General features: G+C 35.6%; 1 protein-coding gene across 1 annotated transcript; it reads right to left on the bottom strand.

Moving 5' to 3' along the window:
* Positions 1–874: 874 nt before the first annotated feature.
* On the bottom strand, positions 875–1,908 carry LOC146995673 (protein FAM200A-like). The gene is made up of 2 exons (XM_085822970.1): positions 1,830–1,908; positions 875–1,539 (listed from the first exon to the last, which is right to left on the bottom strand). The coding sequence occupies exons 1-2, from the start codon at positions 1,906–1,908 to the stop codon at positions 875–877; spliced, it is 744 nt and encodes a 247-aa protein (XP_085679096.1).
* Between the last annotated feature and the right edge of the window lie 14,547 nt (positions 1,909–16,455).

The following is a 16,455-nucleotide window of genomic DNA, read 5'->3' as shown; positions in this document are numbered from 1 at the left end:
CGTGGTAAGTATTAAATTAAAGTAAACGTAAAAAATTTAATGAGATGGATGTGCCTGTTTTTTATTGCATAACAAATCAAATCTTGGTGGAATGTTTGAAACTGCTGGATGTAAGACCTCTTCAACATTTTTTAACGCTGAACGATATTGGGATTTAATATGTGTTAAAGCTGAGAAAGTAACTTCACATAAATATGTGGTGTTGAATGGCAGAAGGACATTTAACGCCATATCAGCGATTGTGGGAAATTCAGTTCTAGTTCCGATCCAGAATTCAGTCAAGGGCTTTTTTTGAAATTGTAGTTTTAAGTTTGAGTCACTCGAAAGCTCAGCAAATTCCTTTTGAGCTTTAAGTGGCAGGTGATCAATCTCACTTAAGCCAATCCAAAACGGCTTTTAAATCCAAACTATTTTTTGGAAATCAATATTTAATTTAAAATATGTCCGGAACTGTATTTCTAGCGCTTTTAAGTGATCTAGAATAATTTTTGCAATAAAAGTTTTACAATGAATTTTCTCGATTACAAAATTGTCAACACTGGAAAACATTTCGAACGAATTTTTTTTTACCCTACTTTTCCAAATGTTGATCTTTTTAAAACTTTCAATTTTATCATTTGAAGTAAATATATCGCAATATTTTCCTTGAAGAGACAAGTTGAGATCGTTTAACTTCTCAAAAATATCTGACAAATAACACAGCTTGGATAGCCATAAGTCATTTTGAAAAAAATCAGCAAGTTCACATTTTCGTTCGGTTAAAAATATTTCGATCTCGTCCTTTAATAACAATAATCTTCTTAAACTTTGACCTCTTGACAACCATCTTACTTCTGCATGTAATAACAAAGTTGTGTAGTTGGAATCCGTATCCTTAGAGATTTGAAAATAAGCGACTGTTAAGGGCGTGGCTCTTAATAAAATTTATGATCTTAACAGCATCCTGAAGCACATCGTTCAATTCTGGTGCTAATTTTTTTGCTGCAAGAGCCTCTCGGTGAATAAGGCAGTGAGTAAAAGTAATATGATCATAATGAGCAGCTTGAAAAAATGATTTAAAACCAATATTTTTGCCCGTTATCGCTCTTGCACCATCTGTGCATATTCCACAGCAATTTTTCCATTCTAAACCTTCTGCTTTTAAAAATTCGTCAACTTTACAATATATGTCTTTCCCTGTAGTATGGTCTTCCATAGGACGACAAAATAACAATTCTTCCTCCACGCTTTCTTTATAAACGTACCTGACATATACTAACAACTGAGCCAATTTAGTAATATCAGTTGTTTCGTCCAACTGAATTGAAAATTTTGGGCTTTCTTTAATTCTTGTAATAAGTGGTATTAATTGATCCTTGTTAATATCAGAAATTCTATTCGAGACAGTGTCGTTCGACAAAGGAATTTTTCGAATATCATCGCCATATTTTCTTCCATGTAGTATTTCTACCATTTTAATAGCAGCAGGTAACACAAGATCTTCTCCAATGGTGAACGGCTTTTTATTTTTAGCAATACAGTATGAAACTTCATATGACGCTAGTAAATATTTTTCATTAACAGTTATAAGTTTTTCAAAGATTTTCTTTTCTTTATTTAAAGATTTCAACAGTCTTTCAAAATATTCTTTTGGTTTATTGACATACGAAACATGCTTTGATTCAAGATGTCTTTTTAATTTTGATGGTTTCATACTCTCCGAAGCCAATAATTCATTGCAGATCAAAGAGGTTGTTCATTACCCTCACAATTTTGAAATGTAAAGCCAAATTGAAGAAAAGACTCATCATATTTTCTTTTTCGCACATTAGATGCCTGTTTTCCAATACTTTGTCCTGCCTGAGAAGAGTTTGTAGCATTATCATCTGCGTCATTACCATTCTTCTTTAAGTTCAGCCATTTATCCATGGCTAAAAATTATTTTGATCCTAAAATAAAATATATATATAAAAATAACATATTGCAGATAATAATTGATTTATTAATTACCGAATAAATAAAAAGAAAAACTAAAATCTTGATACGGGGGACACTGACAATTGACCACACTAGAAGAGCGTCAACACTCCACTAATTCACATTACAGTCAGTGTAGGCTAGTTTACACAAGCGTTTTAGTCAATGCGAGTTACGGAATGTTATGAAAATTTGCTTAAAAAGCATAAAATTCACAAATTTTTCAACGGGTTTTACAAGTATTTATGCGCGCTTTTTTATAAGAGCCCCACAGACCAGTTTGGTTAATGCGTATTTGCCAGCGCGTGTATTGAATCATTGTTTAGCTGCAGGTTCCACGTGTGTACGCGCGCGCATTCCTCCCTTGTGGGAAGTCAGCGGCGCGCGGTTTATTCAACATGTATGATACCGACAAACGCACTAACAATATATAGCCACAGTATAACAATAGCGATCATCGATCGTTTACTGCTGTCGGTGGAGATAGCTCAAAACCTTCAACAAATGCGCGTGTCTAAGCGCTGCAAGTCCACTGTATTCCGCCAACTCTAGTGATGTTATAAAATGGTATATATATATTATATATAAATATTTGACATTAAAATCTCTCGCGACCCCAAATGAGGTCGCGACCCATAGTTTAAGAAGCCCTGTTATAGCCGATGAGCAGACAAAGCCCGAGATCATAACATGTTACAACAAAAATATGGGCTATGTTGATTTAAGCGATCGCACGGCCAATAGTTATACTTTTGGCAGAAGAACTTTGAAGTGGACGAAAAAACTATTTTTTCATCTACTTGACCTAACAGTGCTAATCGCGTACATTCTAAGCAAAATAAGTAATATCCAAAAGAATCACAAAGTTTTTCGCATGAATTTGATTAGAGAGCTGATTCACTATTCTGATCTACAAGCTCATACGCTGTCTCCATCAAGTCGAAAAAAACAATGCAAGTATCTATGCTCCCATTTCCCTTTTGATACAAAGAAAAGACGAAGATGTGCTGTTTGTTCTGCAAAAGGTTTACAGCGGAGATCAACTGTCATATGTAAAGCATGTGATGTAGCACTCTGCATAAACTGTTTTGAAGCTTATCACACGTCATTTCAGAAAAACAGTTAAAAAAAACAGCAATAGTTAATTAAATGAAAGCACCTTCCTATAACAGCAAAACAAAACAAAAAATTATTAATCTTACATCAGAAAACAAAATCAGAATTTAATAGAGCATGTCTCTATTAAAGGCCTTTTTATAAAGGCCAAAAATTGGAAAAAAAAAAAAAAAGAAATTACACTCAGATGATCACAACGAACGTAACATTGAATATATAACTCTGAATTTTTCATGTGAAAACAACTCGGTTTAGATACCGGTGAATGAGCTATCTGTATGATCCTTTTCGTAGTTTTCCCGTTAAAAACGTGAACGTGAGCCAGTTCTGTCAGTCTTTCACGAAACATCACTTTTCAGCAAATTGTACTATTATACTTAATTAAATAATCCGTTTGACGTTTAAGCTTCTTCCCTTACGACAGTAAATATGGGATTTAGTTACATCGCTACACTCAGTTGTTATGTAGATAAAACTATTGACGATTTCGTTTGGTAACAGATAGTTCAATATAGGTTCAACACAAGCGAATAAACAGGCTCCATAGGATTCGCCCCCCCCCCATGTGTAACGTGTTTATAAACCGCTTTCTCTCCAAATGTTTTCGACTAAGGTTATATTAATTAATTCAGAAAAGCAACTCGAGGGCTATCTCTCTATGGGTAGAGATGTTATCGTGGAAGACTTTCTAAGGGAAACTCTCTCGCATTCAAATTATACATTAAGAAAGAATCTCTCTTGTTCGTCTGGATTTTAATCAAGGTTGAACTACCAGTGTTTAGTGATTTTACTGCTCTTTCATCTGGTGGATTCCTCCACGAAGGCATTCATATTTTGAGGCAACTTATAAGATATTTTCTCCCTCCTTTCTGCATGCCTTCGTGGTGTAACGGTTAGCAGACTTTTCGAGTATTTCGAGAGATCCAGATTCCTGTCCCGACGAAAGCATTGCACATTTTTTCATGTCTTCTGCTTCAAAAAATAACCTAATGACTCTATAGTGATGTACGAACTAAAAGGTGATGGATGGTGATTCCTCACCACCGCGATTTAGCTATTGGGTCTCCTAATCACCTGTCGCCCTTTAAAAGGCAAGTATATAAGGTATTTTCTAACTCCTTCCAGTATGCCTTCGCGGTGTAATGGTTAGCACACTCGGCGCATATTTCGAGAGGTCCGGGTTCGAGTCCCGAGGAGGGCATTGCTCATTTTTCACGTCTCCAGTATCAAAATAACCTAATGACTCTAAAAATTAATCTTAGCTTGCTTTAACAATCTCGAGTAAGCAATAAGCATTTCTTTGTTATAATAAACTCCATAAAATAAATAAAAAGGTTTTTCACTTGGCTAATAACATTTGCTAAAAATGCATATATTTTTATATTATGCTTCAAATATCAGCGATCTTGCACTCTGTTCGAGATTTAATGTTTTTAAAGCTCCTTTTACAAAGTAGGCAAAACTACTTTTTTAGTGCCTGCTTTACACTTGAGGCTTAAATCTAATAAGATGTTACTTTGGCCTTTCTTGCTGCCGAGGTCATAAAACTGTTCAGTAACGTTAACTCCGTTCGAACTTCTACTATTATGCATGCAACTTTCTCTCATTTATCCTTTTGTGATTTTCATTCATTCTTAAGTAAATAAAATGGAAAAATCCACATGTAACCAACCTGTTCTCTGGGATTTGATTTGCATTATTTGGTTCGTTCACTGGATTACACCGAAGCACTCGACAGCTATCTGCTATAGCTCAGTAACGCTGGCTTATACCGACGTTACGACAAAAACCATGAAAGCGCCCATGAAGCCTGTGATTCTCGCTGTGATTCGAACCCGAGAAAACTACCAGTGTTCAGCCACTTTAGCGCTCTCCGCAGGTGGGCCCGTAAAAAATAGACCAAGAAAAATCATTGAAATAACAGATTTAATGTTCTAACCTATGTTTATCATTCGGCAATACATAAATTAAAAATTTTAGGTGATTGTGAATAAACTATATTGCAGTTTTCTCCAATGTTTCATATTACAGTTTTACATAAATTTTTCAATGTTTCATTTTACGATTTTACATGGAATTGCAGCACTATGGAATTATTTCTCGTGCATTTATTTCGCTCCGTTCATCATTCTGATTCTTTATTCTGCCAAAGAGAAGATTTCACACTTAAAAAAAAAAAAAAAAAAAAAAAAAAGAAGAAGACACATAAGGGGATATTTGTCGGAAACAATTTTCTTAATTTTGCTTTGAAAATATTCCTGGGTAATCGTTTTGATCACTGAAAGAAATATGAAAAACATATTTCCTACACTGTAAATGTCAATACCCTGCATGCCCTTATTCTTTTGAAAGTATGAAAGATTAATCTTTTTAAATTAAATTAGAAAATTTATTATGTTTATTTATTTTGTATTTATTATTTTATTATGTATATGTATATCCATTTCATTTAAAATCAAGGAAAAATCAAGCTTTGGATATAACGATGGTTTTGAACGAAATCCTCCTACTAAAGAAAATTGACGTAGAATTCTTTATACACATTTAAAACTGTTCCGAAAAATATTTTTGATAAATTTATATTTTCTAAAATTTTAAATCATACATTAAAATTCTACTCAACACATATTAAAAAGAAGTCTAAAAGTGCTTTCTCTCTCTCTCTTTCTACGGATACCACGAAAATGCAAAGATTTAAGAAATTATCTCTTCAGACTTCACTTCACATTGCAGCTATAAAATGGATTGCATATATGGGTATTCGGAGAATTTTTTAACTGCTAACATAAACAAAATCCAGTTTTATAAAGAAAATTCTCTCTACAGATATACCTCCTTTGCCCGATAGTCCGAAGTAATATTTGTTAAAATTATATAATCAAACGCAACTAATATATCTCTGATTATCTTTTTTATACTACAGTAACGTAATTATGAAAAAAAAGTTTTAAAGCTTTATTGGTATAAGTTAATCTCAAAATCTAGTAATGAATCATATTCTAAACATCTAACAGTAATGAATATTATTAATAAATTCATTATTATTATCTCATTAAATTATTCATTACTGTTATTTTATTAATGAAAATAAATTATCAAATATCGCATTTCGACCTGCAGACATACAAAGCTAGTTCATATTTGTTTTATTTTGTCATATTCTGTTCTCTTTTCCTAATTTCTCGTAAAAACAAAGAATTCACATAAAATTCACAAATTATTACCGAGATTGATCAGAATTAGTAAATGTTATATAAACATTGTATACATTTTGCTCTTAATAAATAAATGCAGTTTAGTTTAAATTAAATCAAAATAAACCTCGAAAAAGTCGCAAATATGGTAAACTATTCCAAACTATTGTCCAGCGTGCGACAAACATGTAAATTTTACTGCTTCTATGGAGGGGACAAATGACCACCCTAATGACTTTTCTCATTAGGGAACAGTAAAGGAGGGGGAAACAGTTTTCTGGATCGCGTCGTCCTAAAGGTTATATTATGAGAATTTAAGGCCGGTTTTAGAAGGTTAAAGGCACTCGTGAGGAGTTAGATGTACAAATTAATATTCTTTCAATTGAACGAAATATGATTTTAAATAGGGAAGTTCAGGTCGCAAACGAAATATGATTCTAAATACGGAAGTTCAGGTTCCTCAATTTACGATGAGCTTGATGCATTTCTTGCAAGACTCACAGCAAAGAAAGTTTTCTTAGAAGCGAAATACTCCGTAACAATAATGCCTTGGTCCTTGGCACGGAGCGTCCCGCCCTCCACAGCCTCAAATCCCGGCTATTCATATGAGAAGCAGTAAGAACTGGAAGACCCAGGTGTCTTTTGTAAGAGAGATTGTCGCGAATCTCAAGAGCACTCTCACTAGACCTTATTTAAAAATTTTTGTACAGACAAAACTGGAGTTCATTCGCTGGATGAAGCAAGCCGGCATCCAGTTCAAAACTTTTGATCTTAAGCAGGACCGGCCAGTCAAAATTGTCAACAGAGGCCTCCCTGTTGAAATGGACGTCAAGGACGTAAGGGAGGAAATCGTATTTGTAAATATTACTATATTTGTAAATTGTACTTATGTTGAAATTAAAACAATATATATTACAATACTATTTTTGCGTTCTATGAAAATTTGTGTTGCTCCATATAGACCAAATTTTTAATCAAGAATCTCCCCCCCCCCGGATTAATGGTGCCCCCTTTACCAGTGTTAAAATCTGGTCACCTTAATATATGCATAACAAAATTTTAGAACCTCTTGAAAATTGACAGTACAAAATATTTTCAACATCACATCCATTGTTTAACGCTCCTGATCGATATCTGAAACAACTGGATTTAATTCATTAGCGACAAAATTTTAAACACTTACTTTGCACCGGCAATGAAAATAACATAGTCATTCTCTTCATGCCGTGGCAGCCAAAGAATGCAGCTTGCAAACATTTCATTCCAAAAGGTAACTGTATCTTCTATAATCGAACGCATCTGCTTCGCTGAGGACATTTCATTATTGCAAGAAAATTAAATTAAAAGTACACTTATTCGCTATTTCCATTAACGGACAGCAGTCATTGCTAAACATAATTACATCATGAAGTATAACATTAAAAAGAAACGACAACCTTAATGACACATACAAAAATCAGTATTTCATGAAAATATAACTGAACAAGAATTTAAGAAAAATATTACAAACTATTGTTAAGTGAACTAATTTCATCGAAATAATTTTGAATTTACTGCACTTTCTTCTCACTGTATAACAGTTGACTGTAGCGCAAATTCGACATTTTGTTACTATTAAAATGTAACTTGTAATTTGAAGAAACTCTTTCAGTATAGATAATTCCTTTACCCGAGAAAGGCCTAAATAGTAGCTTCTTTATCATTTAGCAATAGCAAAATCGCAACAGCCATTTTTCGTCAGAAAGCCAGCAATGGATCAAACTCCCACACGAAAGAAAAAATGACAGCCCACATTATTTGTCGCGTTTACAATATAATGTCGTTACCAATATCATGTTTATGCACACTTTTGCTGCTGTCCCGTTAATGAAATAAATATCCTTTTGCAAGTAATATAAACAGGTAAAAATAGCTCAAAAAGGTACACAAAAAAAAGTACATCGAAATTCTTTTAATGACAAAAGAACATCGCAGATAGCTCAAACGCAAACCATGACTTTCTAATAATTGAAACAGTAATAAATTTTATGGATTGGTGGACTACTGCTTACAAGAAAATAAGCAATTGAATAATTAAGGATGATAAGGAGATATTTACTGTATATAAGCACGGAATGTACGTATACGATAGTGCAGTGCCGGGTTATGTTAAGAAATAGGATTTCATCGACTAGGTTTAAAACTAGAACATTCAAAATGGTCAAAAATAAAGTGAACCAAATTTTACGGTGAACCAAGTTCACAGAGAGCCTGTTGCAATAACGCAAAAAAATTCAAGATGTCAAGTTGATGAAGTACGCGCCTGACAAAGCATTTGCATTCTACAATGGAATATCCACTTGGAAAACTACCGAGGAAAATAAAGACGTCTAATTTTGTAACATTTTGTGTTTATCGAATTTTTGAAGTTTTTTACTTGTCTCAGTGCCCCGATATCGATTTTCTCACTAAGTAATTTTTCTATAGTTTTGCTTAATATCAAAGATGTTTAATGTATTTTCATAAATATAGTTTCTATATTGTTAGGTTGGTTTCTTATCGTTAACCGTGAAAAGGGAGCGAACGTTAGTGGAAAAATAGTACACGCCCAGCAATAATTAATATTTAAAAATTTTGACAAATGTGAAAAAACAATTAGGCAAATAAGGACATTCTTATCAGTCAGGCGAATAATTTAAAAAAGATTACATTATCATAATGTCGACTGTATTTGTTATATTTGAAAACAAAAGTGTTTTACAAATATCTTCGAATGAGTTTTTTTAGAGTAGTACTGTCTTTCCAATCACCGATTCAATTGTTCACTTCTTTCCCGATTATACGGGAAGAGGCAAGTAACAATAGCTAAAATGCTTAAATCTAAGTTTCTTAAAATATAGGTTCTCTAACTCCCCCCCCGAAAAAAAAAGAGAGAGAGAACAGCAAAAAATAAATATATAAAAAAAAAATCTGAAAGCTTTCAGATTTTACATTACGCCCAAGTGGCCGATTTTTCTAACGTTTTCAGTGTTACCTTCATTTATTAAATATCAAGTTCTTCGCATTTAAAACCCTAAAATTCAATGCAACAGCAATATCGCAAAATAATTTTAAAATGGGCATATCTTTAGAATTTCCGACACACAGTCTGGCACGCTGGAGAAACATTTTTTAACAGTGTTGCCATTCCTCGCTTTGAAATCGTTAAGAATTTTAATCAAAAATTCGTTAATTTTACAAAATCTGAAATAGCTAATAAAAAAAATTCCATATTCCAAATTGGGCTACCAGATGCCCATATTCGAGTGGAAACGTCAAAATTTGATGGCTCTAGGTACCGTCGTTTTATCACAATGCGAGAAACATACATACATTTATGCAGATGCTTCATTGTTTAATTTCTTTAAATTACCTACAGGAGTGTAATATTTAGTGGCAACAGTTTGTAAAGTGAACCGACATTTAAAGTTTTCAACACAAAATGCCAGAACGAAATTAATAGCCCTTCTGGGCTAATGTACTTTGGGCTAAAAAAAGCGCACTGACAGAAACGAATTACACTTGTAACAAACAGGGTCAACAACCGCCTTTAGAGAGCAATTATGAGTGATCGATTCTAGGGCGGGCTAAGAGGACTTCCGAATTCCTAGCAGCCTCCAAATATTTCACACTTCTTCTACATTCCAGAATTACTGTTGCTTTTTTAAGATTTTTTGTGTTTGATGAACCTGCTGGCACGCCAAAAGGAATAAGCTGACTAGACAAATAAATTGTAGAGTTTGTAATGTTGGCCAACTTCTTACTTTTCATACCTGCATGTCCGGGTATCCAGCAATAAAAGATGTCGTCGCACTTCTTAATTTCACACCTAGACTTAAATGTCAATTATAGCAGGACTTTCGATAACAGGAAAAGTATAAAGCTTTTAATGCCCTAGACCAGTCAGTATATATTATAAACTTTCTCCTGCAAAGCATGTATATGAATGAATTAGCTGAATAATGTACAGCAATTAACTCACGCGAAGTCTGAGCAAGTATCATGCAGTTGTCTGCATCATGCAGTTTTCCAATCATAAATGAGTCTTGCAATCCAATAATAAATGTCCACTTGCTTTCGACCCATCTCTAAATAAGGGAGTGCATGTATTGTATTTGTGACGTTTGTATAAGTGTATGTATACTGTAAGTATTTGTATGTTGTAAGTGTTGTATTTTTGTTTACGTTAAGCATTGTATTTATGTCTGTGCTCAAGGTAAAGCTGCTAATATATGAACTGGTTAGCATGTCAGTCGCCAAGATTTGTAACACGTCAAGAGGGAAAACTAAGCATTCTTCTCAAGGTGATATTTCGAAATGCTTTACTACTTAGTTGCTCAAATATGTCATCTGATATTCTTCAATGAACGAAAGACCCAAAAAAATAAGGTACACAAAAATATTGTGCTACAAATAAACGTTTAAACATATCATGAAACAAAACCCAAAACTGCTAAAAATCAATCTGTGATAATACATTGACAAAGAGCTCTTAAATGAAGTGATGGTTCGCAATAATCAGAATACAGACTATGGAGTGCAAGATTTTCTGAAAGCTTATAAACTTTCTCCTGCATAGCCTCCAAATCCGAGAGGCAAACTATGCATGACGATAAGCAAAATCCACTTCAACAACGAGGAAGTCCACGCAAAAACTTGAAACAACTAAGTTGTTATCTATAAATAGAAAGCAAATATGAGCTCCAGAAGGAGTTAAGACAGCCAGAAGTAGCATTAACTGCTGCCATTAGTTATTACCTGACCTGAACTATTTTTAGCACTGCTCAAAGAGGAAAGAATACACTACCAAAAATCCTCCATGTGCCCTCCAGCAGCACAGACAGATGATTTGCTTAACCGTTGAAATGCCGCATATATAACGAGAAGTGGTGGTGGTGGTAGTAGAAATATGACGCAAAGCTCTACAGGCCATATGCGCCAAAAAAAGAATTCGTTTTTAAACATATTAAACTATAGATTTTTTATATAAAGAAATTAAGTCTAAAGACAACAGCACACTTTTAAAATACAGGCAAGTAAAAGGATAATAAAATGATGGGATGAAAATGCTGATTATGATTCAGATAATGAGATATAGATATAAAATCCTAAAACATTTGATTCATTAAAATTCTAACATAAAATCTCAAGACAAAAATCAAATTAAATAATAGAAACCTGTTTCTCTCAGGTAGTGAAACAAATTGATATTGAACTCTCTTCCGATTAAACGGACGAGAGGCTGGTCACAGCTATTAAAATACTTCTCACGAAGACTATTAAAATATGGATATTCAATAAAAATGTGATGCACTGAAAGACAACCATCACAATTTGCAAAAACAGGCTCGTTCTCAGCTTTTAGAAGGTAGTTATGAGTCACTCTAGTGTGACCAATTCTAAGACGAGTCAAAAGAACTTCCTCCCTGCGATTGCTAGTAGTATCCCAATGCTCTATTTTAGGCTTCACCCTTCTCAACTTGTTATGAAGTTGAATGTCCCAAAGTTGCTGCCATTTCTTTCTGATCTTCTCTTTGATGACACAACGGATATCTCTAAAAGGGATGAGGCGGCCGGAGATTTCAACAGCAGATTTCGCTGCGATGTCCGCCAGCTCATTGCCCTTTATTCCTGTATGTCCGAGGACCCAGCAGTACAGAATTTCATATCCACAACTTGTCAATTTAATACTCAACTTGAGAAAATCAACTATCACACGATTCTCAGTGCTAGATGTCGTGGTGGTAGTAGATGTATGGCGCAAAGCTCTACAGGCCATATGTGCCAAACACAGCATTTGTGTTTAAACATATCAACTAAAGTATAGGCTTTATATAAAGAAAAAAGTCTAAAGGCAACAGCACACTTAAAATCGAGGCGAGTAAAATCTCAGTGCTAGAAAAGAATTCTAAAGCTTTCAGTGCACTGTAGGATTCTGTATATACAATGAATTTTCCATGGTGCAGCGTTGAGACGTACAAAAGCGCATGATATACGGCACTCAGTTCGGAGGTTAAGTCAGAGGAAGCGTCGTGTAAACGTCTGCCTTCCATGTGGTAACCAATTATAAATGACATGGCATGCTGACTTAGATCCATCCGTATATATGGAAAAATAACTCCTGTAAGTATGCCTGTGCTCAGCAAAAATTTGTCTGTACATGATGTCATTAGTGGCTGTTTTTCCGTAACTGTGGAAAATGTCAAGAAGCTGGATTTGTGCATTTTCCCAAGGTGGGATCTCAAAATGCTGTACTGCTTGTGGGGACATATCAGACAAGGAGAATTTTTCAATAAGAGGACGAACCCTTATAGGAAAATAAGGCACACAGGATGGAAGTGCTTCAAATAAATGGTCACAGCTATCATCAAATAAACACAGTTTGTAAGGATGGTAAGGTTCAGACAATATATTAAAATACTGTAAAAGAGACAACTCCTCACGCCTCAAACGAAGTGATGGTTCGTGACAGTCAACATAAAGGCTCTGCACTGGAGATGTCCTAAAGGCTCCAGAACAAATCCGCAGAGCCTCATGATGAACATGATATAGTTTCAACAACACTGAAGACCGAGCAAATCCAAAAACAGCTGAGCCGTAGTCCAGTCTAGAGCGAATTAGAGCTCTGTAAATGCGAAGCATAGAGCAACGCTCTGCACCCCAGGTGTTCGCAGGACTTTTAAAATATTTAAAACTTTAGTACCCTTTCTTCTCAAGTTTAGGACATGAGGAAGGAAAGTCAATTTTCGGTCGAACATCACCTTTAAAACTTTTACTTCAGATGCAACTGGAATCACAGACCCATTAAGGTATAAATTAGGCTCAGGATGGAGACCTCGCTTTCTACAAAAATGCACGCACAGTCTTCTGTTTTGAAAACGCAAATTCCTTGTCTTTTTGCCCATTCCTGGATCCTGTTCAAAGCGATCTGGAGCTGCCTCTCTGCATGTCTCACATCCGCACCTCGACAGCTAATTTGTAGGTCATCAACATATAAAGAACCTGTGAAATGGTGGGAGGAAGTTGTTTTAATACAGAATGTATTTTTAGGCTGAACAGAGTTACACTAAGCACACCGCCTTGAGGCACACCCTCTTCCTCTTTCAAAACATCCGACAAAACAGAGCAAATCCATATTTGAAATGTTCTAGTGTTCAAGACATTCTGTATGAAAATTGGTAGGTTGCCGAGCAAGCTACTCTCGTGAAGATCCCGAAGTATACCGTATCTCCGTGCCTTATAAGCTTTTCGAATGAGAGAGCTATTGCCGGAACTTCTCTTTTTATTTGATACTTTTTGTTTGCCAGTTTTGGGTTTGCCTTGAATGACTGTGTTTTTTTTTTTTTTTTTTTTTTTTTTTTTTTTTTTTTTTTTTTTTACTGTATGGGTTGGGTTTTCTTTCTTCCTGTTGTTTGTAGTCTGTAGACTTTTGTTTGGTGGAGTCTCATACCAACTGAGGTTTGGGTGGCCACTGTACGAGAACTTTTAAGAGCATTGGCGTAAGATGTATTTGGTCAAGGCTGTGTATTTGGAATAATTTTCTGGCTACGGCGTATGAGATGATCCTGGTAACTTTTACAGTCGGCACTTCTTTTTCTGATTTCCATTTTGGGCACAGGCGTAAAAATGCTGGGTGCTCACCCTTGCAATTTATACACAAAGGCGCAGCGGTACAATTTTCAGAATAGTGGCCAATTTGTGAGCATCGGGCGTATGTGAGGCTGCCACGACAAGAACGTCTTAGAATGGCCGAAACGCTGCATTGGAAGCATCGCATAGGGTTTGGACTATAAGGTCTTACAGGACAATTTAAATATCCGGCCTTAATATTCTTAGGCAGATCAGGCGTGTTGTAGATAAGGATCACGTGTTTTGTATCGATCAATTTACCTTCCTTACGCATCTTGATCCGCCTAACATCACAGACATTTTGGTCAGACAGCTCGGATGCGATCTCTTCAGAAGCATACAGAAGGTCGAATTCAGAGATTACACCGCGACAATAATTCAGTGTCTTATGTGCTGTTACTGTGACATTCGCTGGTCTAAGTTTGGTTATTGTAAGTAAAGATGCAGACTGAGTTGCCCAAACGGTATTCAATAAACAGGTCTCCACAGCGGAGACGCTTTATATTTTTCGGTTCACCAATACAAGACTGGATGTTTTTATTTATTAGGAAAGGAGACATCTTATGCAGTCCGCCAGAAGGTCTAGTGATAACCAGAAAACGGGGAGTGTTGTTTAGATTTTTTTTCATATGCACCTGTACGTAATTTTTAGCAGATTTTCCAGAGCTAGTGCTTTGACCGACTTGACTAACTTCGAAGTCCTTAGTTAGAAATATTTGAGAGTTTGCCATATTGAAGAAAGAAAAAATTCGGTTCCGACGGCCCCGCCCACCACGAAGCCCAACAAGGGAACAGATTCCTGTTTTTGGGCTAGCAGGGGTGAGTGAGTGAGTGAGTGAGTGATTATGGCGCAAAAACCAGAGATGATTATGACGCGCCAAACAAAAGATGGGATGATTACAACTGATGACATTAAAATTCAATAAATAAAAACAAGTAGACAAATGTGTCAAATCCAGAGGATGAAGTCATATAAACACAAGTTAAAAGCACACATTAAAATTCAAGACACAGTCTTCAAAACAAATTACATTTCGTAATAAAAGCCAGTCTCCTTTAAATAATAAAATTAATTACAATTGACCTCTCTTCCGATTAAACAGTCGAGAGGTAAGTCACAGCCATTAAAACATTTCTGACGAAGATTATTAAAATATGGACACTCAATAAAAATATGACGGACAAATAGACAAACATTACAATTTGAACAAACAGGCTCATTCTCAGCTTTTAAAAGGTAGTTATGTGTCACTCTAGTGTGACCAATTCTGAGGCGAGTCAAAAGAACTTCCTCTTTACAATTTTTGGTAGATTCCCAATGCTCAATTCTAGGTTTTACTTGTCTTAACTTGTTTTGAAGCTGAACATCCCAAATTTGTTGCCATTTTTTTCGGACCTTTCCCTTGATGACACAGCAGATATCTCTAAAAGGGATAAGGCGACTAGACAGTTGAACAGTAGATTTGGCTGCGATAACTGCAAGCTCATTTCCCTTTATTCCAGCATGTCCAGGAACCCAGCAGTACAGGACTTCATATCCTCGAATCGTTAAGTTTATATGAATTTTGAGAACATCGAATACCACAGGATTCTGAGTGTTGGGAAAAGCTTCCAAAGATTTAAGAGCACTATACGAGTCTGTATAAACTATGAACTTTTTGTGGCAGAGCTTCGAGATGTACAAAAGACCATAATATATTGCAGTTAATTCAGATGTTATTACTGAGCAAGCATGGTGCAGGCATCTGCCCTCAATGTAATCTTCAAATACAAAAGCCATCCCGACATGATCATTTGACTTTGATACATCTGTGTAAATCGGATAATAACTGCTATATTTCTGCCTGTGCTCAGCAAAGAGTTGTCTGTAAACGATCTCGTTAGTGCTCGCCTTCACGTGATGTTTGAAAACATCAAGAAGCTGAATCCATGAATTTTCCCAAGGTGGAATTTCGAAATTCTGTACTGCTTGGGGGCCCATATCAGAGAGGGAATGTTCCTCAATGACAGGGCGAACTCTTAAAGGAAAGGTAGGAACGCAGAATGGAGGCGTTTCAAATAAAACGTTACACGCATCATCAAGTAAGCACAGCTTATTGGGATGTTCAGGTTGGGATAGAATATTAAAATATTGCAAGAGGGACATTTGCTCACGCCTCAGATAAAGTGACGGTTCGTTACAATCAACGTACAGGCTCTGGACGGGAGAGGTCCTGAAAGCTCCTGAACAAATGCGCAGAGCTTGATGGTGAACATGATCGAGTTTTAACAATACTGATGGCCGATCGGATCCATAAACAACTGAGCCATAGTTCAGTCTAGAGCGGACGAGCGCTCTGTAAATGCGAAGCATGGAGCAACGCTCTGCACCCCAGGAGGTGTTCGCCAACACTTTTAAAATATTTACTGTTTTTAGACACTTCTTTCGCAGGTTTAAAAGATGAGGAAGGAAAGTCAATTTTCGGTCGAACGTCACTCCTAGAAATTTTACTTCGGGCGTAACTGGAATAATTGTACCATTCAGATACAACTCAGGCTCAGG

Source organism: Stegodyphus dumicola, chromosome 8 (genome assembly GCF_044657685.1).
Source record: "Stegodyphus dumicola isolate Sdum_Otavi_A_Nest chromosome 8, ASM4465768v1".
In the NCBI taxonomy this organism is placed as follows: Eukaryota; Metazoa; Arthropoda; class Arachnida; order Araneae; family Eresidae; genus Stegodyphus; species Stegodyphus dumicola.
Note: the sequence above shows the minus strand (reverse complement) of the source record. Positions and strands in the feature narration are given on the sequence as shown.

What these genes read in the sequence shown, in the direction of transcription:
- LOC146995673 (XM_085822970.1), bottom strand. Translation starts at nt 1,908, where the DNA reads ATGGATAAATGGCTGAACTTAAAGAAGAATGGTAATGACGCAGATGAT. An exon ending in CTCTTCTCAGGCAGGACAAA is followed by an intron (nt 1,540 to 1,829) that starts GTATTGGAAAAC and finishes AATATTTACTAG; the next exon opens with CGTCATATGAAGTTTCATAC.